This window comes from Capsella rubella, unplaced genomic scaffold (genome assembly GCF_000375325.1).
Source record: "Capsella rubella cultivar Monte Gargano unplaced genomic scaffold, Caprub1_0 scaffold_7, whole genome shotgun sequence".
In the NCBI taxonomy this organism is placed as follows: domain Eukaryota; kingdom Viridiplantae; phylum Streptophyta; class Magnoliopsida; order Brassicales; family Brassicaceae; genus Capsella; species Capsella rubella.
In genome coordinates, this window is record NW_006238917.1 from 11,060,880 (window position 1) to 11,084,141 (window position 23,262).

General features: G+C 32.8%; 5 protein-coding genes across 8 annotated transcripts; 4 read left to right on the plus strand and 1 right to left on the minus strand.

Moving 5' to 3' along the window:
- The first annotated feature begins 1,411 nt into the window (after window positions 1-1,411).
- Window positions 1,412-2,848, plus strand: LOC17878416 (putative FBD-associated F-box protein At5g56560). The gene is given in 3 exon segments (XM_023778486.1): window positions 1,412-2,239; window positions 2,355-2,489; window positions 2,534-2,848. Coding segments are annotated over 3 exon segments (1,278 nt in total).
- Window positions 2,849-3,618: 770 nt separating this feature from the next.
- Window positions 3,619-7,464, plus strand: LOC17880191 (pentatricopeptide repeat-containing protein At4g13650). 2 transcript variants are annotated; one of them, XM_006282376.2, is made up of 3 exons: window positions 3,619-3,699; window positions 3,794-7,140; window positions 7,236-7,464. In XM_006282376.2, exons 1-2 carry the CDS (start codon window positions 3,619-3,621, stop codon window positions 6,863-6,865), a joined length of 3,153 nt encoding a protein of 1,050 aa, XP_006282438.1. In that variant the 3' UTR covers window positions 6,866-7,140; window positions 7,236-7,464. The 2 variants fall into 2 exon arrangements, with proteins under 2 accessions (XP_006282438.1, XP_023635595.1); XM_023779827.1 differs by having other exon boundaries at window positions 3,794-7,120.
- A 1,251-nt stretch (window positions 7,465-8,715) lies between these two features.
- LOC17879264 (protein PHR1-LIKE 3) lies at window positions 8,716-10,793 on the plus strand. 2 transcript variants are annotated; one of them, XM_006284156.2, is made up of 6 exons: window positions 8,716-8,967; window positions 9,157-9,233; window positions 9,347-9,401; window positions 9,682-9,760; window positions 9,862-9,931; window positions 10,207-10,793. In XM_006284156.2, exons 1-6 carry the CDS (start codon window positions 8,784-8,786, stop codon window positions 10,627-10,629), a joined length of 888 nt encoding a protein of 295 aa, XP_006284218.1. In that variant the 5' UTR covers window positions 8,716-8,783; the 3' UTR covers window positions 10,630-10,793. The 2 variants fall into 2 exon arrangements, with proteins under 2 accessions (XP_006284218.1, XP_006284217.1); XM_006284155.2 differs by having other exon boundaries at window positions 8,717-8,967; window positions 10,216-10,793.
- Window positions 10,794-11,790: 997 nt separating this feature from the next.
- Window positions 11,791-14,496, plus strand: LOC17879684. Of its 2 annotated transcripts, XM_023778794.1 has the most exons (5): window positions 11,791-11,927; window positions 12,054-12,370; window positions 12,452-12,611; window positions 12,698-13,989; window positions 14,143-14,496. In XM_023778794.1, exons 2-5 carry the CDS (start codon window positions 12,065-12,067, stop codon window positions 14,182-14,184), a joined length of 1,800 nt encoding a protein of 599 aa, XP_023634562.1. In that variant the 5' UTR covers window positions 11,791-11,927; window positions 12,054-12,064; the 3' UTR covers window positions 14,185-14,496. The 2 variants fall into 2 exon arrangements, with proteins under 2 accessions (XP_023634562.1, XP_006283335.1); XM_006283273.2 differs by having other exon boundaries at window positions 12,054-12,611.
- A 177-nt stretch (window positions 14,497-14,673) lies between these two features.
- On the minus strand, window positions 14,674-16,049 carry LOC17878840 (ethylene-responsive transcription factor ERF062). Its single transcript, XM_006285261.2, has one exon. It carries the CDS (start codon window positions 15,895-15,897, stop codon window positions 14,860-14,862), a length of 1,038 nt encoding a protein of 345 aa, XP_006285323.1. The 5' UTR covers window positions 15,898-16,049; the 3' UTR covers window positions 14,674-14,859.
- Between the last annotated feature and the right edge of the window lie 7,213 nt (window positions 16,050-23,262).

Here is a 23,262-nt window from a genome sequence, read left to right on the forward strand (position 1 = left end):
TAATAATCAAATTCATCAATCGTTTTTGCTGCTTGAAGAATTGGGTGAATAAGAAGATCATGTCGGTTTGGTTTAGTCACAAATTTAGGTGGTTTGATTTTCGGTTTAGTATGTAAACCGATTAAACCCATATTTTCGCGAAGTAGATGAGAACTATGGATTCAGAGAGATATATGAATCGAACATTCAATTCATGGGAAATATTGATAAATATTTTTTTCTGAAACATTTACGATGTGATAATTCTAGTGGAGAATTATGAAATTTCCCAATAAATTTTTGCCATTTATAAACTTTGTTTATTACCTTTGCAGATGAAATTCAAGGTTGATGTACATATTTTTGAGGACTCTGATTTTGATGAAACTGAAATATTGTGCCTCAATTTCGAATTTCAGACAAAACGTTCTGTCGTGGTCTTGGCTTAGTTAAGTTTGCTGGATAAAAATGTGTGTTACAAGTTATATGAGTATGATCTCTTGATACTTGTATTATTAATAAACATATGTACTATGTATGTTGTTTTTTTTTCTTTCTTTCTTTTTGTTTGTGTGGAGTGTGGTATTCCAGAAATAATTAAAGATAAGTTTATATACAATCCTTAAGCAATTTTCATTTTTCTTTATTTTAGTTGAAAGTTTTTATTTTGGATAAACTACCTTAAGGAAGGGTTATTGGGAGATAGATTTGTGTCGATTTTTTTTAAAGAGGTGAAATGATTTTAATAAATATATCTATCATAGTTTAATGATTCTCATCAATTTTTCCTCCTATATGATTATTATAAAATAATAGTCTTTAGTTTTATGAAATTTTTAACGATTAATTTGGAGTTGGAGATAGAGCTGTCAATTAGGCTAAGAACCGCGGGTTAGAACCCAATCCGCTTTAGAATTTAGCGGTTTATGGTTTTAGTTTTGGTGTTCGCGGTCAAGTGAGCTGAGCCCGCTGCGGTCTAAAATCATTGGCGGGCTAATTGTTGCGGTCAACGGGCTAACTAAAACCTAATTATCTATTAAGTATTTAACTTAATTTTCTAAAGACGGTTCTACATATCTATAAATCCATGTTTCTACTAAGTTTATTTGTGTTTTCTCGAGACATTAGAAGATCTTTTAAAAGGTTTATGGCTTTGATCTAGGAAATATACTAAAGACTTTCTCTAAATGCTTATTGTTTTTCTATTAGGCTTGAAATAGTTCCTTTTTTTTTTCCTTTTCAAAAACAAAATAAAATAAATTTCACCACATTCCCTTTTTTGCTAATTTGGAATTTTTCTTAAATATGTTTACTTATATAAAAGTAAATAATCAAGTCACAACCAAAGCCTTTGTCCATTGTTTGAGTAGCCCTTTTATTCTCTTCTTTCCTCCGTCCCATCTTTTGGTTTCTTGAATTCTACATTAATAGAATGGACATGATCAGTGAGTTGTCTGATGATTTGATCTTAAAGATATTGTCATCACTTCCTTTTAAACAAGTGAGAGCAACACGTTTCTTATCCAAGCGGTGGCGAAATCTATGGAAGTGGGTGCCGAAACTCAACGTTGGTCATGAAGATCATGAAGATTTAATATCTTGGGAATGGATTTACAGATTGGCCAAGAACAATCCTCAGGTTCTAGAGAGGTTGGATTTTAAGCTTATCTCAGATTCTTCTGGCGATAGGGTCAGTCCTTGGGTTGCTCATGCAGTTTCTTGCGGTTTGAGAGAGCTGAGAATAGAGTTTCTATATACTTCTTTGTATTTGCCGAGTTATGTATATAAATGTGGAACCCTCAAAACTTTGATACTTTGCAAACTACATCTTGAGGATCTTCCCCCATGGGCTTGTTTGCCGTCGTCCCTCAAAACTCTTCACCTTTTATCCGTGAGGTTCTCATGCGACGAATCTGTTCAAAGGCTTTTAAGCATTTGTCCCGTTCTTGAAGATTTGGTTGTAAGAAGATCCACTTATACTAGTGTAGAGATTTTCACTATAAGTGTGCCTACTTTGAGGAGTTTGTCTATCGATTATTCAAAGGCGGTATCTCAACCCGCGGGTGTTCATGGATTCGTTGTAAATGCTCCTTCTTTGAGGTACTTGAACATTAGAGATCCTTTTAGTAACCTTTTAACGTTTACAAATATGCCGGAGCTTGTCAAGGCGAATGTCAAAGTTGTTTGTGATCAACCTAAGAGTCTTATAGGATCTCTTACCTCAGTCCGACATCTTTCTTTGTGCACCAAAATATCAAATGTAAGCTTTTGTCAATCTAAACTCAATTAAGTCCAATAATGTGAAACTTAAGCTTTTACTCCCTTATTGTTTTCTATCAATTAATATCATTCTATTTGTTTTGATTCAATTGTAGAATCCGTACCATAGAGACATTTTCGGCTTATTTCTTGAACATTTAGAGCTATGTACATGTTCCGCGGAGTGGTTAAATTTACTTACCCGTATACTCCAAGACGCACCAAGACTTCGAGTTCTCAAGCTTAAGTCGGTATGTAGTTAAATTACTCTCTTTCCTTACCCGTATACTCCAAGCTTATGTGCTTAATTCTTGTGCTCTAACGCTAACATGTACATTGTGCATCTCAGATACATTATGTCCACTATAATGACCTCTGGAACCAACCAAGTTCTGTTCCTAAATGTTTATCATCCCATCTTGAAATTTTGGAGTGGAGAGAGTACAAAGGCACAAAGACAGAAAAAAAGTTGGCAAAGTACATTTTAGGACAAGCAAGACATCTAAAGATGGCGACATTCACCTCAAAATCTAGAGAGAAACATCATATGTTCAACAAGTTAAAGTCTGTGCCAATATGTTCAAAGGCATGTGAACTTGTGTTTAAGTAATATTGTACGACTAACATCAACTTTGTGCTGATTATTATGTCGCTTACTTGAAATAGTTGAATCCAATTTTAACTACAAAAGAGAAACTTATATGGAAACTTATATATTGTTGTTCCATACGTTAGCATTCTAAAAGTCGTCAACTTCGAGTAAAAATATGAGTTTTTTTTTCCTATTTCTCTAAATTTTAATATTAAAAAATAGATAAAAGAAAAAGATAAATTCCAATCCAAAACCCATCCTAAACAATCCAATTCTGAATCCAAACGAAACAGTTATAAAACCCCAACGGTTAATAAATTTTCCTTTCGAAATTAACCAAACCAAATCAGATCCGTACGTATATATGAAACCCCCAAAAAGAAAAATATCAAAAATATCCAAAATAAATATCCGAATTTTCTATATTTGTTAAAATAAAACCATATTTTGTCAAAATTTAACAAAACCTTCTAAAATAAAACTATTTTTAATTAAAATTGAACGAATTTTTTTTATTTCTCTTAAAATTAAAACCCATTCGAGGTAGGTCAACTTTGTGTAAAAATATGAATTTTCCTATTTCTATAAACTTTGATATAAAAATAGAATCTTCCCATATCTCTAAATTTTAATCTTTTAAAAAAAAAATTCTACACATTTCTCTACACTTTAATATTAAGATAAACAAAGAAAAAAGAATTAAAAAAAATTCCAAGCTATTTTCATTTTTCCATAATAATATTTCCACATGGATAATATTTGGTTCGTTCGTCTTTTATTGCATTCTAATGTTTCTTCGACCTGTGTCGTCCTCGTTTATCTTCCTTCATGGTGTTCCTCTTAAGCTCAAGACCAGACATGTCCTTCGTGTAATGTTTTCTTCCTTTATCTCCAACCCTTCTCATTTCAAAGTCCATTGCTTTACTATGGTTCTAAATTTGTAAATTTGTTCTTCTTTTGTAGACATTTTGTGAGATCAGGAGAGCTACTAGTTGTGCTGCTCTATCTTTATCTCTTTCATCTGAGGAAGATGAGTCATTCCAAGAAAAGAGAATTGATTCCATGGAGAATTGTGGAATTAGACCTAATCATCAAACTTTGACATGGCTTCTTGAGGGATGTTTGAAGACAAATGGGTCTTTGGAAGAAGGGAGGAAGCTACATTCCCAGATTTTGAAACTGGGTTTTGATAACGATGCTTGCCTCTCTGAAAAGCTTCTTGCTTTTTATCTATTCAAAGGAGATTTAGATGGTGCTTTGAAAGTGTTTGATGAAATGCCTGAGAGAACGATTTTTACTTGGAATAAGATGATAAAGGAGTTGGCTTTTAGAAATTTGAGTGGTAAAGTGTTTGGCTTTTTTGGGAGAATGGTTGATGAGAATGTTACTCCTAATGAAGGAACCTTCACTGGTGTTTTGGAAGCATGTCGTGGTGCTAGTGTTGATTTTGATGTAGTTGAGCAGATTCATGCGAGGATTATATATCAGGGTTTGGGAGGTAGTACAACTGTGTGTAATCCTTTGATTGATTTGTACTCCAGGAACGGGTTTGTGGATTTAGCTAGAAGGGTTTTTGATGGATTACGTCTGAAGGATCACAGTTCTTGGGTTGCAATGATATCTGGGCTGTCGAAAAATGAATGTGAAGCAGAAGCCATTAGATTGTTCTGCGATATGTATGGTTTAGGTATCATGCCAACACCTTACGCGTTTTCAAGTGTTTTAAGTGCATGTAAGAAGATCGAATCTCTTGAGATTGGTGAGCAACTTCATGGGCTTGTATTGAAGTTAGGGTTTTCCTCTGACACTTATGTTTGCAATGCGCTTGTATCCTTGTACTTTCATTTGGGTAATTTGATATCAGCAGAACACATCTTCAGCGACATGTCACAGAGAGATGCAGTTACTTATAACACTCTTATCAATGGGTTGTCTCAGTGTGGTTACGGTGAGAAAGCTATGGAATTGTTCAAAAGAATGCAGCTTGATGGACTTGAACCAGACAGCAATACTCTTGCGAGCCTTGTGGTTGCAAGTTCAGCTGATGGATATCTGTTTACAGGACAACAGCTACATGCATACACAACTAAACTTGGTTTTGCTTCAAACAACAAGATTGAAGGTGCACTACTTAACTTGTATGCAAAATGCTCTGATATTGAAACCACCCTGGATTATTTTCTTGAGACTGAGGTTGAAAACGTAGTTCTGTGGAATGTTATGCTAGTTGCTTATGGTCTATTAGACGATTTAAGAAATTCTTTTAGGATTTTCAGACAGATGCAGATAGAGGAAATTGTTCCGAATCAGTATACGTACCCGAGTATTTTGAAAACTTGCATACGACTTGGGGATCTTGAGCTTGGAGAACAAATCCATTGTCAAATAATAAAGACTAGTTTTCAGCTCAATGCCTATGTTTGTAGTGTGCTCATCGATATGTATGCAAAATTAGGAAAGTTAGATACTGCCTGGGATATCCTTGTAAGGTTTGCTGGGAAAGATGTTGTGTCTTGGACAACAATGATTGCAGGTTACACACAATACAATTTCGACGACAAAGCTTTAGCAACTTTCAGGCAGATGTTGGATCGAGGGATCCAGTCTGATGAAGTTGGATTGACAAATGCAGTTAGTGCATGTGCTGGCCTTCAAGCCCTAAAGGAAGGACAGCAGATTCATGCTCAAGCTTGTGTATCTGGTTTCTCATCTGACCTGCCATTTCAAAATGCGCTTGTTACACTTTATTCTAGATGCGGAAAAATAGAGGAAGCATATTTAGCATTTGAACAAACTGAAGCTGGAGATAATATAGCATGGAATGCCTTGGTATCGGGATTTCAGCAGAGTGGTAACAATGAAGAAGCACTTCGTGTCTTTGCTCGAATGAATAGAGAAGAAATTGACAGTAATAATTTCACGTTTGGGTCTGCTGTAAAAGCTGCTTCTGAAACAGCAAACATGAAACAAGGGAAGCAGGTTCATGCTGTTATCACCAAAACCGGATATGATTCAGAAACCGAAGTTTGTAATGCTTTAATCTCTATGTATGCCAAATGTGGGAGCATTTCTGATGCAAAGAAGCAGTTCCTTGAACTTTCCACCAAAAATGAAGTTTCTTGGAATGCGATAATTAATGCATATTCCAAACATGGATTTGGTTCTGAAGCACTAGATTCTTTTGACCAGATGATACAGTCTAATGTAAAGCCTAATCATGTGACGCTTGTGGGAGTTCTATCAGCGTGTAGCCACATAGGACTAGTGGACAAGGGGATTGAATACTTTGAATCCATGGACACAAGATATGGTTTAGCTCCTAAACCAGAACACTATGTGTGTGTAGTGGATATGCTAACCCGAGCTGGTCTTCTGAGTCGTGCAAAAGATTTTATCCTGGAGATGCCTATAGAGCCAGATGCCTTGGTCTGGAGAACGCTTTTGAGTGCTTGTGTGGTGCATAAGAACATGGAAATAGGAGAGTTTGCTGCACGTCATCTTTTAGAGTTAGAACCTGAAGACTCGGCAACATATGTACTTCTGTCAAATCTGTATGCGGTGTGCAAGGAATGGGATTCTAGGGATCTCACAAGACAAAAGATGAAACAAAAGGGTGTGAAGAAAGAACCGGGACAGAGTTGGATAGAAGTTAAAAACTCAATTCACTCTTTTTATGTCGGTGACCAGAATCACCCATTGACAGATGAAATACATGAATATTTCCAAGATCTTACCAAACGAGCATCTGATATCGGGTATGTGCCAGACTGTTTCAGCCTATTGAATGAACTGCAGCAAGAGCAGAAAGATCCAATGATTTTCATTCACAGTGAGAAACTAGCAATATCATTTGGACTCCTTAGCTTGCCTAGAACAATGCCTATAAATGTAATGAAGAACCTCCGTGTTTGTAACGATTGCCATGACTGGATAAAGTTTGTATCCAAGGTATCAAATCGAGAAATCATAGTAAGGGATGCGTATAGGTTTCATCATTTCGAAGGAGGTGCTTGTTCATGTAAAGATTACTGGTAAGACCTAAAGCCTGACAGCTCACTCGCCTCTTTTAGGAAGGTTAAGTCCCTGTTCCTAAGTTCGAGCTCCAAAGTTAAGGTGAAGACTCATTCACATCCTCTGGTCCTCTCTCGAAGAAGTAAGCAGAAGACTACTCAAGTGCGCTGGTTCTCGCCTGAAGAAGTAGATCATGGACCAAAGCTTAAGGGTAAGCTGAGTCCGTAATGATGATGTGATAGGAGAAGAAACACTTAAACAAGTGATATTATCCTGAGGGTATGAACTTCTTGAAATTGGTAATTTTCCTCTGACTTTGCAGTCTCACAACTATATACTTCGTAAAAATTGCTTATTCAGTACTCTTGTTTACTTTCTTTGTATTATGCAACAGGAGGATACCATAGATAACTGGAGAAAAGGAATGACTACTTTGGCTTTTATACGTGTATATATACGTGCATCTGCGGTTATAGATTGGTGAATTGTATATTGAACAAAAGTGTCTGTTGTCAAGAAACAGAGTCTCTTCATTCAACATTTCAGATGATTGAATGATGTGCTTCTGAAAATGAACTATATGGGACGATTATATTTGGTGATTTCAGGCTTTTCAGCTGCTATTACACAAACTAATGTTTTGCCGATTCTTGCCTAATCTCATCAGATCACTTTGGTGTTTCGAATGTGTTTTTGGTACGCGTTTCATGGACTTAGTCGATGATCATGTTAGAAACTTATCAAAAGTAAAATAGCTTCATTTACCATTAAGATAGACAACTTGAAGTTTTATTTTGCTACTTCCTAAAAATATATTTGATATTTCATGGGGAAGCAGCAAATGATTAGATAGAAACTAACATTAAGAACACTAATCTAGAAGAGAAATCATATACAAATCTAAGCTTAAACACTCTAGGAGACTATAATTTCTCACTAATCTATCTCATCTTTAAGAACCTTAATCACTATTCAAGCCATAAATCATTATCAAGAATACATACCCGAAATTCCTAAAAACTTGCATAATCATAAATATATGAAGTAGATAAACAATAATGATCAAAGACAAGTTTTCCACAAAAATGGTGTATCAAGGATATAATGAGGGATTCCAAAGATGGATTCAATCTCGTGTTTCATCATTTGGTTTTTTAACACCTACTCGGCTTTTGTTTAAATAATTAACGGTAATAATTTAGACTTTAACTTATGAGCGGTAATAAAATCATCCCCTATATAGTAAAATAGAAGTACAACTTTTAAAATACCAAGAATTACCCCCACGATTTGATTTAACATTCAAAAAAACAATTGATGAATTCGGTTCATTAAAGTTAAAGTCGGAACATTGGAATTATTAACATAACCAATAATAAAACAATTAGTCTCTCACAAGTATTATATTTTAAATAAGCAAAATCGAAAACATTCCTCCGCGCTGGGGTGCGGGTACAATCCTAGTTTAACAAGTAATTTTAATTATAGTTTCGTGCAAAAAAAAGTTATTAGCTAATAATTTATTTATTACCGTTAAACTTATTCAACCAATCGTTGCACTAGTTGTAAATATGTTATAAATTCAAAAATATATATATTTTTGTTCCGGAATGACATTAGGGTGATTAAAAAAAATAAAAATTATCTTCTAAAAATCAAACAAAATATTTTTAATAATGCACAAATATAGAGAAATTAATCTTTATATTTTTATTTTGTTTGTGTCTTTTGTTTTATATTTTTCGGAATCGAAAAAAATAAAATAAAAAATAATAGTCGAAGTGGAGTGTTGTCGCAATCTAAAATATCAACTTGTCACTTCGCTGTCATTAGATATCCAAAATCTGTATATACCTCTCCTTTTACATTTTTCCTTTTCACTTTCCCGGGAAAACAGCCGAGAAAATCAAAATAAAAAATTTTCAGTGGGGGACAAAAGAGAATGTACTCAGCGATTCGTTCTTCGCTTCCTTTAGATGGCAGCTTGGGAGATTACTCTGACGGAACCAATCTTCCCATCGACGCATGTTTGGTCCTAACCACTGATCCCAAACCTCGCCTTCGTTGGACCTCTGAGCTCCATGAAAGATTCGTTGACGCCGTCACTCAGCTCGGCGGACCCGACAGTGAGTGTCTCCTTGTTGGGAATTTTACGGATCTCGGAAATTTGAAATGTGTCTTGTTCTTGGGGTTTTGTATGAATAGTCTTGGTCGGTTTAGGTTTTAGTTTCTTTACAGATTTGGAAATATTGAATATCGAAATAGAAATTAGGAATTACTTGAGTATTGAGTTGTTCTGATTGTTTTGATTACAGAAGCAACGCCTAAAACTATAATGAGAACAATGGGAGTGAAGGGTCTTACTCTCTACCACCTCAAATCTCATCTTCAGGTATGATAATACTACTTTACCAACAACAGTGTCACATTATGCTTCATTGCCTAGTAAAAAGGAAACAATGTTCAGTGGTTTTGACTTTGTTGCTTTCTATGTTTTGTGGTTAGAAATTTCGTCTTGGGAGGCAATCTTGCAAAGAATCAATTGACAACTCCAAAGATGGTATTCGTCGAATCCACGGTCTTATAATGTCTATTTTTTCGGTCTATCCTGCGTTTGGTTTGTCACAAACCGATTGGGCGAGATAGTTTCGTCTTCAGCTCTATCCAACTGGCTATTTGGATCTTAGTTAGTAATAGAATGTGTTGTTTGCATCATCGGTATTATCAGGACAGCTTCAGTTTAGAAATAGAAAATACAAAAGGGGCATTACCTTGTTGGGAATTTGGTTTTCTTGGGTTATGTTGTGGATTGATATCTCTATGAACTTATATCTCTGCAGTTTCTTGTGTTGCGGAGAGTCAGGACACAGGTTCATCGTCGACATCATCGTTAAGATTGGCTGCACAGGAACAGAATGAGTACGGTTATATGTGGTCTCTTTGTCTCAAATTTTGACTAGTTGTTGGTGTTATGTTTACTGTGTATGAACAGTCCTTGTTTTTGGTTTTGTGTGAGCCAGGAGTTACCAGGTCACTGAAGCTTTGCGTGCTCAGATGGAAGTTCAAAGAAGACTACATGAGCAATTAGAGGTTTGTTTTCTTATTCGACTCCCAAAATAATCGTCGTGCATCCTTATCCTCACTAACTGCTGTCTAACCCTACTCATATGCCAGCTCTAATCTATTGCATTCAGTTCTAAGCTAGATTTATAGCTAAGACTTGTGCCATTGAACTTCTTCAAAGCTTATCAGAACAATACTACTTAGGAAATCTCTCAATGGAACATAGAACCTTAGAAACTCTCCATAATGTTTGATTGATACACAATTCAACATTGCGCCATGGATCTAATTAGGTCCATCAGTATGCGCAGGTGCAAAGGCGACTCCAGCTAAGGATCGAGGCACAAGGAAAGTACCTGCAATCAATTCTAGAAAAAGCTTGCAAGGCTATAGAAGAGCAAGCTGTTGCATTTGCCGGGCTAGAAGCAGCTAGAGAAGAGCTTTCAGAGCTAGCCATAAAGGTCTCCATCTCCAACGGGTGCCAAGGAACAACAAGCACATTCGACACAACCAAAATGACAGTTCCGTCCTTATCCGAGCTTGCAGTAGCAATAGAGCACAAGAACAACTGTTCAGCAGAGAGCTCTCTGACTTCCAGCACTGTAGGAAGTCCGGTTTCAGCTGCGTTGATGAAGAAAAGACAACGAGGAGTGTTTGGAAACGGGGATAGTGTGGTTGTTGGTCATGAACCTGGATGGGTTATGCCTAGTAGTAGCATTGGATGAAAGGTTTACGAAACCAGAAAGGCCAGAGTTTAGCTAATTTGTATTTGCTTTGTTGTTGTATTTAACTCTTAAAACTTTGTCATAAAACCTCTGTTGTCGTAGTCTCTTATGTACATATTTTGTTGAAGCTGGTCTCGTTAAGTCTTTATTTGTTTCATATTGAACACATTAATCTACACATTTGTGTACGTGTGCAGGGTTTGGCGTTTGGTTCAGATCAAATATTTTAGGTTTCCGGGTTTAGATATATAGAATCCGTCAGATATATTAGATTTCAGACCGTTTAGATAAATATATGTACGAGAAAGGGTTACAAGCTTGGTTTCTTTCTAGGCGTTAAGTCTCTTTTGTAAAAACAAAATTTCATTTTTTTTTTTCGATTTCAAACTGCACTAGTTGTAAAAACAATATTTTTTCTTTGAATATAATTTAACATTAGATTCAAAAAAAAAGATAAATATATGTAGGGTTTGGATAGTTGTGGATTATATCCAAAATCTCAAAATTTAGGTTTAGATCGAGTTTGGTATTTTTATCCGAACCAAAGTAAAAACTCTGAAATTAATCCAAATTTAATTTAGATTTTTTCAAGTTTTTTGAAATCAGTTGAAATTGATTGAACAAGTGATTGTAAATAACATACCAAAATAAGTGTCAAATTTTTTGAAATCAATCGAAATTGATTGAACAAGCGATTGTAAATAACATACCAAAATAAGTGTAAAAAATCAGAGATTTCTGAATTTGGTTTAAATATCATAAAATCGAGACGTGAAAACGATAAGTAAAGAAAACTGCGGTAAATAAAAGATTTATTAATCGCGTTCTTTAGTATTAGAAATATATAAGTTCGGATGATTACGAATTAGATGTTATCAAATATTTGGATGATTTTTATATCAAAACCGACTGTTAATTTCAAGTCGGGTTCGAATTTCGGGTTGTTTATATTTTTTCACAAAACGAAAAAAAAAAAATTGTTAAAAAAAAACACAAATCTCGAGTGAGAGAGACAGAGAGTAGTGAGGTCGGTGAGGAAACGGCGGCGTATCTGCTCACACGTTCGGGATGATTTGCAACTGAAGTATATTAAAAAAAAAAAAAACTTAAATCAAGAAAATAGAAAGGTTTTGATTTTTAAACCAAAAAAAAAAAAAACGGCAGAGGAAGAGCCGTTTACGGATTTCTCAACTTCTTCTTCTTCTTTGTGTGACTTATTATTATTATTATTATTCTCAAATTTACAGACTTTAATCAAATCGAAACAAGTTTCTCTGTGTAACGTTTGATTCCCTTAGGTAAGTTTTCTCCTTTTTGATTCTTGTTAATTGATTTCAAATTGACTATTTTGGTTCAACCCAATTTCTCTATGCTTTGAAATTTTGAGTAACTTGTATTTGTTTTGTCTCATCTCCTTGCAACAGTTGTTAAAAAAATGCCTTGTCGGGAGGTAAGATCATGGACATTGAAAGGTTTAGTATCTGCGTTTCTTGATCTCTCTGTAGCTTTCACACTTCTTTGTGCGTCCTGTCTCGTTTATTTATCATCCAAGTTCCTTAATTTGTTTGGTTTAGACCTCCCATGTCCTTGTGATGGCTTATTCAGTAACCCGAATAAGAACAAGTGTTTTCAAGAACGTTTAGGTAACGTTTCTGTGGAAAAGATCTCTTCTGTTCAGAGATCTGTTATAAAGAGAACACCTTTTGATTCGGTTCTGTATAAAGGGGAGATGGAAGAAGAGGTTGGTAGTACTCCTTCTGTGAAAAGGGTTGATTCATGGGTTGAGAATAATGCTTCAGGTTTCGATCTTTTGACCGCGCAGAGTATGAAAAAAGGAAGCTTTAGAGTTAAGAGTAAGCGTTTTAGCTTTTATAAGTCGCCGTATGGTCTCAAGAACCAGTTTCAGGGGAATCTAAGGCGTAAGAACTTTGAGAAATCACTTTATGTTGAGGAGAATGATCCTCTTCTTGTGAAGTCCCAAGGTTAGTGTTTTGGTGTGTTCAAAGTTTGTTTTTATTTTGTAAAGTTTTGGTTTTGGATTGTGAAAGTTTTGATTTTGACAATGTAGATAATGGAAAAACTTTGGAGGATGTGTCATTGAGGAAAAGTGTTTCACTAAGTTCAGTTGGGTGTGAAACTGATACTCATAGTAAACAACCGGAAAGGACATTTTCGTGGGCGGGAGAGGGTACATGTAGTTCCCCTGTGGATATAACTTATAGTGGTATGAGACAAAAGACTATTGAGATTCTAGAGCAAGTGGTTGCAGAAGAACGAGCTGCACGTGCTGCGTTAGCTCTTGAACTCGAGAAAGAGAGAAACGCTGCTGCATCTGCTGCGGATGAGGCTTTGGGTATGATATTGCGGTTACAAGAGGAGAAAGCTTCGGTAGAAATGGAAGCTAGGCAGTATCAGAGGATGATAGAAGAGAAGTCTGCTTTTGACGCGGAAGAGATGAGTATTCTTAAAGAGATATTGCTGAGGAGGGAGAGGGAAAAGCATTTTCTGGAGAAGGAAGTTGAGAATTACAGGCGAATGTTTCTTGAGAATGAGCAACCTCTGCCTAACACACCAGATTCAAAACCAGCTCATATCGAAAGATCGCCAACGCCACAAAAGAGTACTGAGCCATGGGATGACATGGAGTCTGCGGATGTGTCTTCTGGATTTGAGATCTTCACTAATCAGATGGACAGTCGTTTACTTGCGCTTGGAAGCAGCTCAGTGCTTACTGGAGATTATGATAATGCTGATTGGGTTGAGAATGATAACGAAATCAAGGTGAATAGAGTAGACCAAAAGCATGAGTGTGATCAGTCAAGAAGTGATCCATTTGATGTAGAACTGAAAGAAAGAGAAGAGGGTGGCAGTTCATTTCCAGAACTAGTAACAAGAACTCGCGACATCGCTGATTCGAAGAAGCTTGGTGAGGAGTACTCTCCTGACATTGATTGCCATGTACATGATATCCATGTAGTGACTAATGAAGATAACAAAGTGCAACTGACTGTTGTTCCTTCTGACCATGCCATTCAAGATCTCAAACTAGACAGGTCACGAAGTGTTTCAAATACAAGTTCTGGACTTCCCCCGGCATTTCCACCAGGACAAAGGAACATGTCTCCAAATATGCGCAGAAATTCAATGTCCGCTGTTGACTATGAAAGACTGAAGATAGAGAGTGAAGTCGGGTTGCTGAGAGGACGGTTGAGAGCTGTACAAAAGGGAAGAGAGAAGATCAGTTTCTCTACTAAAGAACAGAGCAAATCGCTGGTGCATCGTCATGGAGATAAGACAAGCCGGTTTTGGGAGGCCAGAAGATCTGGACCTCTGGACACTTCTAGCCCTTCATCCACAATGGTGAGTTTCATCGCTGTTTGGTTTGATTCGTGGCGCAAAAAAAGTGCCAAAACTACTCTCTTCGTATCACTTAGTAATGTATATACACAGTTCTTGCTTCATTTGCTTAACAAGTGGCTGCATCTATTATGGTTTAAAATGTGCTTTTTGCAGGTAAAGGCCATGTCTATGACACTGGACCTGCATAGTGCTTGAAACTGCAAAGGTATGTACTTACTCGAATAACACGAATATACACCTAGTGGATACACGATCGTAGTTTGTACAATCTCTTCCAAAAACTCTAATGTTTGAGGGTATGAGAGATTTCTCTTCTTGTGTTTGTCACAAACATTGTACTCCCAACGACGTCGTTTCGGAATTAAAGTGACACTTTTGTTGTGGCTGTCTTAATCATACTATGGTCGGGTGAAAAGTTTTAGTTTCTTTATCTTTCAATTCCTATGCTAACACTTTGTTTGTATATTTTGAAATACCATTTAAAATTAAAAAAATGGCATTATTATACTTTGCAAAAACTATTCATAATCTCTATTGGCCTTTGAGCTTAAGTCATTTACATAAAATGTAGGAAATATTCTAACATATTGAACTTTTGAAGTTGGAGTTGGTGCAACAGAATTATAATATTTTCTCATTAAAATACAAACACTTTTTTGTTTTTCTATTTTATATGGTTACTAGTAACGACAAAGAAAAGAACAATTAATTAGCAGACAAAAAAGAGAGAACCACTTGATTATGTGGTTGTAATAAGGAATACAATGTGTTCAACTCCAAATGTGCGAACCAAATTATGAATATCTTTCTTTTAATGGAAACTTAAAAATGATATAAGAAGTAATTGTGACATTAACTTTGAAAGTTAAATTAAGAAGAATGAGGAAGGGAGAGAGCATCCCAAATGAGATCCATATCCAAAGAAGGCATCCTACTCAATTGTACACCATCTCCTTCCATTACTTCCTTATGGCTTTTGTGTTTCTTTGTCATCACTACTTCTCCTGATGGCTCCATCTTCATGTGGTTCTTTGTCTCCAATGATTCCACTTTTGCTTGAGGAGGAGACTTACTTACTTGGGAGGAGGAGATTTGTTGAATCTTGGACTCCAAAAGCGAGGCGATCATGCATCGCAAAGACCCTGACTTGAGCTGATGTTTAAGGTCAGGAAAGTTGAGGTGCGCGAATTCGCCACGCAAGATATAAGCTGCTGTATCATAAGCCATTGCTGCTTGCTCAGCGGTTTCAAAAGTGCCTAACCAAACACGTGTTCTGTTCCTTGGTAGCCTGATCTCTGCCACCCATTTGCCCCAATGTCTTTGTCTCACTCCTCTATACAGCTTTGTTGGTGTAGTCGTCTGAACAACCTTTCTTGTTTTTGACTTCATGGGTTGAGTCTTGGTGGTGCTTAACCAATAGTTTCCAAACCCTTTTGAGGGATAGTTGGTTAAGAGGGTTTTGTTGATCTCTACCCACTCGTTTCTGGTTTCATCTGATTGATAAAGAGAGTTTGGGATGTATTTATGGTAAGGGCTCATGTTGGTATCGGACTGAGATAGCTCTAGAAGCTTTGGCTCTTTGAGAAACAAGGTAAGGTTTGGGGGTTTAGAAGGATCATGATCAGGACGTTGATCAAACTGAGGAAAAGATTCTAGAAAGTTCCAAGGAACAGAAGCTACCGGAGATTGAAGACTAGAAGAAGTAAGCTCATGATCATGAGGCGGCGAGAGAAAGTAACTTGGAGTCGAAGAAGGAGGAGGAAGAAGAGGAGATTTCATACCTTCCAAGAATATTGGAACACCGAGAAGTTGTGGTGGCGGTGAAGAACTCAAGATCCCGTAGATACCAGAAGACAAGAGCTTGTCGTGCATGAAACTAGTTTCTATTTTAGGAAACTGTTCTTCCATGTTCGGTTTTTTTGTTTGTTTGTATGTTTTTTTTGAGGTTTTGTCTAGAGAACGAAGAAGGCAATACTCTTAATTTTGAAGAAATGGGTGGAGAATAAATGTTTATATATAAACGATAATTAAGGAGAGTGTTGTGTGTGTATTGGTGTAATGATCGATCATGTGGAGATAATATTAGAAAATTTCAGGGAACCTAACTTTATTTGTCTGAAAAAAAACATTATCGTCTGACTCAGATCTACGACTCTGCCAAGCTTAATTTGTACATATGTAAACTACACACAACACACAATTAAAGAGTTCATTAACACTTGTAATTAAACTATAGTTTCTTTTAGTATATAGTATTTTGTTTAATTAATTGACCTTTATTTTTTCTTATCTTGCGACTTGTTCGTGGCTCGCATTGTACGTTCGCCTTTTAATTACAACTTATCAATCCAAACGTGACAGCTCAGCCCTAACTCATTTAGGTGTGTTTATGGCCATATATTTATTGTTTTGTTGCTAAAAAAGAGTTTATATTTTAAATTATACGAATGATGTTGTTGTTGGATACCAACGTTGTTTAATTTTCCTTTTGGTTATCACTTTACATAATCTTTTTTTTTTAAATAGAATTAAATGGTTGTGTACTAATATTACAATATGTAATACAAATATATATGATGACGATCTAATTCTTCTCGAGAATTATCGTAATTCGTATCAAATTAGATAGAGGCTAATCGTATTAAAGATATAGTTTACTATTTAACATCTTTTTATGAAAATAGTTCGTGTAAAACCTTAAGCTTCAAGCATCCTTAAGCCTCTTTTCAATAAACAAATCATTCATACTGTATTTTAATTCATTATCCTCTTCTATTTAATTTGTTGCTCTTGGTGTTTTTAATAAGGTGAAACCTAGGAATAAGACTTTGGACCACAAGGTATGTGACTTTTCTTTTTGCTAGGCTTAATAAATTTTGGTTTTTCTAATGCATACATTTTTTTGTTTAATTTAGAGATTTCGTTTTCTAAGGGTCATAATTGTAATCCAAATTACTACATATATGTCCCGACACATATTGTATTATAATTATTAAACTTGTTAAAATTAGAGTCCTTAACAGTTGTATGGATCTAATTATTGGAACGATGTGATAACATAACTAACTAGAAAACATTATTGATGATAACATATATATAACTGGGTAACAAATTTTAATTTATCAACCACATATAATATAGAGCAGATAATCACCACAAATGCTTATAATTAGTGAGCCCATAATTATTAATATTATCATCAAAATACAATGATTAGCTTCAAGTTTTGGCCTCTAATTAAATCTTTAATTGAATCCAACTAATGCGGAGGTCATGGGGTTGTCTTCTTTTCCTCTCTAAGAACATCAATTTATGTCTGTCTCTTAATTAGTTTGTATAATAATATTATAATGATGTTTCTACCCTCTTAACTTTGTACATAGTAATCGGATTTATAAACCATTAGCTAGTGACTTTTACAATTGCTTGCAAGAACAATTCATATTTTCTAAATCAAGTAGCTCACTGTTTTCACTGTCAATTTACGTTTTGATTTTTGACTAAACTTACTAATCAAGATATAAGTTTCTTTAGTACGTAATATAATATGCCCATAACATAATGATAAGAGCTCATTATGTTTCACAAACATAAACATGGTAAGATATGTTAGGGTCGATTTAGAAGTTTTGCTATTCTAGTTTGAGATGATATATACGCATTTTGCCCTTTGAGATGACTATTGGGACGTTTATGAAAATAATTATTATTATTTTGATTTGTGGTAAAGAAACGTTTAAGACAATATAAAATCAAAGAGGTGAGGTTTAATTAAGAGGGAAAAAGTAGTTGACCGAAAACAAACAAGACTAATTAAAAATGTATCTTACAAAAAATGAAAATAAAATAAGAAGCCTTACTAGGAAAAATAATTACTAACAAAAATTTAACTAATCTAGTTATATGATATATTAATTTCCAGATTTCAGTTTGTTAGACCATATTTTTTGTTAAGAAATATATGGCAATAGGTAAATATGTAACTCTCAAAGTACTTTTGTGTATGTATCTTGGTAATCGGTTTTGTCAATATAACTTTGTTTCTAAATTAAAAGAATAAAATTATTAGTGTTATGTTTTATAGTATCGATTTTAACCAGTAAAGGTCACCGTGAAATTTGTTTTAACCATGTATATACCAAGTTTTATATTGAAAAAGGCTATCTATTATATTAGAACTTTTCAAAAATAAAAATATTTTTTGTCATTGTCTCATCATTTAAAATTTAGTTACTCTATATAAATTAGCAAGTTGGAGCCACTATACGCCATTCTTATACATCATCTAAAAAAAAATACTAATTTAAGGAGATTTATTTACCAAATATTATAGCTATTTTTATATCATTTATGTATATGTTATAAAAATATTAAAAACATAATATAAAATAAAGAGAACATATATATTAGTGTTACCGTCATATGCATTCTATTGTTAGCTAAATCATTTTTCTATTTTCATTATTATTTTCTAAAGAAAACAAATTCGATCTTAAAACATTTTACATAGTTGATTAAAAATAATAATTTTACATCTTAGTATTTTATAATAAAAATATAATAAGCTTGATGAATAAATGGAAATGCTTTGCAATTTTCTGTGTATTTTCTTTTAATAAAAACTACACATTCTACCTCTATATCCAATAATTATTTTATTTTATTTTTAAATTAATTAATATATTGAAGGCAACATGTTCTATTAAATTTTATTATTGTCTTCAATTTTTTGAGCTTAAAACTCAAAATCAACGGATAGAGGAATTCACCTCCACATATGATAAAAACCTTGATAGAAAATATAGCAATTAGGATCTAGCACTATCACTGTATTTGAATGAAATAAAATTCATATTCATACGAAATGTGTTGTTTAGAATACTATATTAGATTTATACTAATTTAAAAGCGTTGAAAATAAATAAAATTGTTGATGGAAGAGGCATGCATATCCCTTTGAGCTCTATTATTTCAATTGCTGACTTTTGTTGGTCATTATCGTAAGTAATGCATTTTAATCACTATCTAATTATATTACACACAAGTACACTTTGAAATATATTTCTTAATTACTCTAGTAATCTTGCAAGAAGAGTTTTCGTATATATCTAGCTTTTATATTCTAATAGAACATTTATAATCTAGCTTAACAAAGACTTTAATTAATTAAGGGCAAGTTGAGTAATTAAGATATATATATTTTTTTTATCATAATCACTTTTCAAACATATATATCATATGCGTCTTTCTATTTTTGAAAATTTTGATCGATTCTAATCATTTGACTATCTTAATTAAATTAAAGTTGATAGCATATATCAAAAATCTTAATATTTTTTAGTGTTGCAAAGTAAAGAGTATAATATAGAAATGCTTCTTACCCAATGAATTAGCAAAGAGCATTAGTAAACGACTATTCATAATTAAGAGCATTAGTGTAGAAAGATTATTATTGCTTTGGTTTAAGTAAATTTAACTGATGTTGCCATGTGAATTAGTGGATACTCTGAAATCTAATTTGGGATTCGAATATATGAACTCTTTAAACTAGATGAATCTAGATTCTTCTCTATTAGTTTATTTTAAATTTTCAAATATTCTTTTACCATTGCTTAAGACAACTACAAAACAAAACTTATAATGCTTTTGTGAAATGACAAAACACGTCACATTACCTATTTAGGGAATCATTCGTATGAGTTTGTTTTAGGATAAAAAATAAAGTTCTAAGTAAAGAAGTTGAATTAATAAGCAAAGGCAACTAAGTAGCATGTGAGGCTGACTTCGAAAAGCAATGCGCAGTAGAAGAGAGCCAGAAGGCAAATGCAATGTTGGAATATCTCATCATGCACTAATGCACATGAGAATGAGCTAATTAGTTTTTAATTACTTTTGTAAATTAATAATTAAATATAACCATGTTTGTAAAGTTACATCTAATACATGTTGTCTTTACTCCTTGTCCAGATACAACGTATTAGTAAAAATAAGCATCTTAATTATGTACTCATAATTGTGAACTATAATCAAATTAAAATTCAATATTATTGTGAATGGATATCTTAAATTTTATGAAGTCCGGTATTAAATTATTTTGTAAATTTATAAGTATGTATATTTATACGTTTTTGTTGTTATATATGTATCTTTGTGTTTTCATTATTGTTAAAATACTAATTTAATTGTTACGCATGTTATTATTCAGAGCTTAATCTATATTTAATTTCTTCATCTTGATAATATTCGAATTGAAAACTGAGATTTGTCTTCATCTTAAAAAAAAATTATTTCCAATTATTTTCGAATCGAGAACCGATATCTTATTAGAGATTGCAACAATGTAATTAAGAGATTAGACGAAAAGAAGATGGTAATAGAAAAATGAATGATAAGAAAATAGTGATTGAGTGTTTAACGAAAATAAAGAGGATGAAAATATGTTACAAAATGAATGATGCTGTTTTATTTTCTATTTAATGCTATTTGTGTTTCAATTTGAAGTTTATCGTTTATATGTTAACATATTAGAAATAAATTAGAAGAAAAATACTACAAAAATTATATCGTGAAACATGACATCTACACGAAACCCAAAAAAATAAACACTTATACCATTTATGGTATTGAGTTTATGATGCATAAACATTTGTTTGTAAGCCCTTTAGATTGTGTTCTTCCTATTTAGGTAAAAATGCCTAGATTTGAGACAGCATTTTCTGTAAAAGCAAAATTTGCTGAAACAAACAAAGCACAAAGACGAAAGAGAATAATACTGTATCATGTATTCATGTGCTCAATGCAATGAACATCTGATTTTTCTTTTATTTAATTTATTGTGGCATATAGAGAAGATGAGTGAGGAGTATATAAGCCAAAAACAACCAAAAAGCAAATGATTTTGGGAACAATAAAGAGACACACGTGTCTTTTGTCTTATGACCAACTCAATTTGTTATTTTTTTTTATCTCTTGAATCATTTTTATCAAACATAAAATTTGTACTAAGTTTTAGTAAGGTATTGTATAGTTCTCAATTGGTTTAGTTCAGTTATTTATAAATGGAGTTCATAATATGGTATTTTGTAACCATGCTAAAGTTAATTAATAGTCAAATTCTTATACTTAATTAGGTGAGAGCTATTTTCTTTGGTTAATCTCAAGAAAAAATGAACACTCAAAAGTTCAAGATTAAAATTGCTATTTTCATATTTAATTATTTATCGATGCGGTTAACTTATTAGAATTTAGAATACATTCACTACACTTTCCAAATTTTCCTTGTTTTATAACAGTTTCCATATATATAAAAAAAAGAAATACCTTCGAATAGCACCAAATTATGTTTTATGGACAATAATAACACACTCCATAAATTTCCAAAACTAGCACTAATTATCACAATTATATATTTTAAACAGTTTTTAAGATTTTTTTTAAAAGTTTGGCTTGACTATTTTACATTTAGGATATAGTTTTTACGGGCAAGGTTTATTGTTTAGAGTTTAAGATTTAATTTTGAAATATAGAGTTAAATTTGGAAATAGGAAAATGTGTGCTAAATTTGAAAGAAAAACTTAAATTAGTGCTATTTTTTTAGAGTTTCTCTATAAAAAAAAACTAAAATGCATTTTTATAGAAAAATTAAAATAGAGTGGGACAGCATAAACTTTCTCAAGACAAAGAATCTAAAGAAAACCAATAACGTAAACTGAAAGTGACACGCCTCTCCAGCAAAATGGTACCACATGTCATTCATCTGTGGTTACTTCCACATTCTTATTTAGTGGTACTTCTCACTTAAATCTCTAAATTAATCGAGTATCATATGCAAATCAAAGATTAGCATATGATAATAATGATTAGTTATCTAATTTTTAGTGAAATATTTTTTCACGATTTTCTAATAGAGATAATTGACAATCTAAGTTTGTTATTTTTCACATTTATATATATAATATAATTAGTATAGTTCTTACCTTATAATCACTACAAATGAACAAAACTGAATATGTTTGCGAATTCTCACAATTTTCTTTATTCTTTATTTAGATTAACTCTTAGCATAAATAATTGACATGATTCTCCCATGCTTGAAAACCTCATTATTCAACTTAAATTTTTGAGAACATAATTTGCTTGGTTAATCAAATGTGTTTTACGTTTGATTAGTGTGCTTAACTTGATGTGTGTTGTACTTTCATACAGTATAAATCATACTATTATATTTTTTAATTTTTTTTTTAACTAATAACAGTTTATTGTGATTTTATGTCTCAAATTTAAATCTAACTTTTTTTTGTCATTTATTTCTTATATTTGCTAATTTTTTTGCTTATACTTTGCTTTTTTATCAACTTGTTTTATTTTTTCTGTTTTCAAATTTAACAATTATAGTATACATTTTTAAAGTTGTGATATATCAGTTAACACATAAAAAAAAGCTTAATTCAAAGTTCTAAAGTTTTTTTGATATAACTAAAGTAAATGTCAAACTAGTAATTATTTCTCCTTAAAAAAATCTGTCACAATACTACAGATTTTTAACCAGAAAAATTAATTTGAAACAACTATGAAAAATAAATTTGTCACATTGTTATATCAAGTCAGTCATATATTACAAAAGTATGTGGTTTCTCTGTAAATAAGTCTGTCGTAAAAATTAAATTTGTCACTAGTTATACAGTCACAATGTGTTAAAGTTAAGTTCAATAGAACAATCGTCTAATCAAAATGTAAGACTAACATTTTAGTCACTATTGATTAGTCGTGCTTTCGTATGCAAAATGTACTGGTTTATGTCAATACAAGAAACGAAACGAAATGGTTGGACTTCACACTAAAGTATTAGATAAAAGTGGATCTAAATGGTTTAATATGTCTGAAAAATTAGCTGAAGTATTGAAACCATAATTAAATTAACTTATGAAAATATGAGTTAAATAAAAACATATTTTTTGTTTGTCAAGAAAAAGAGTTAATTGACTAGTAGCTATAAAAATATTAAATTGTTAATATATTACTTTTCTAATCTTATTAAACATAAGATAACAGCAGATATGGTCACAATACTTAAATTTTTGAAAAAATAATGTTTAGTGTTTTGAAATTTTATGTTGTAATGTTTTGTAATAATATCAAACATAGTTTTAGTTTTCAGAACGACTTAAATTTTACTAAACAAAATTTTGGAAATTAGGAATGCTGTAATAATATTAAACATAATTTTATGTTGTAATGTTTTGTTATAATATCAAACATGAATGTATGATTATA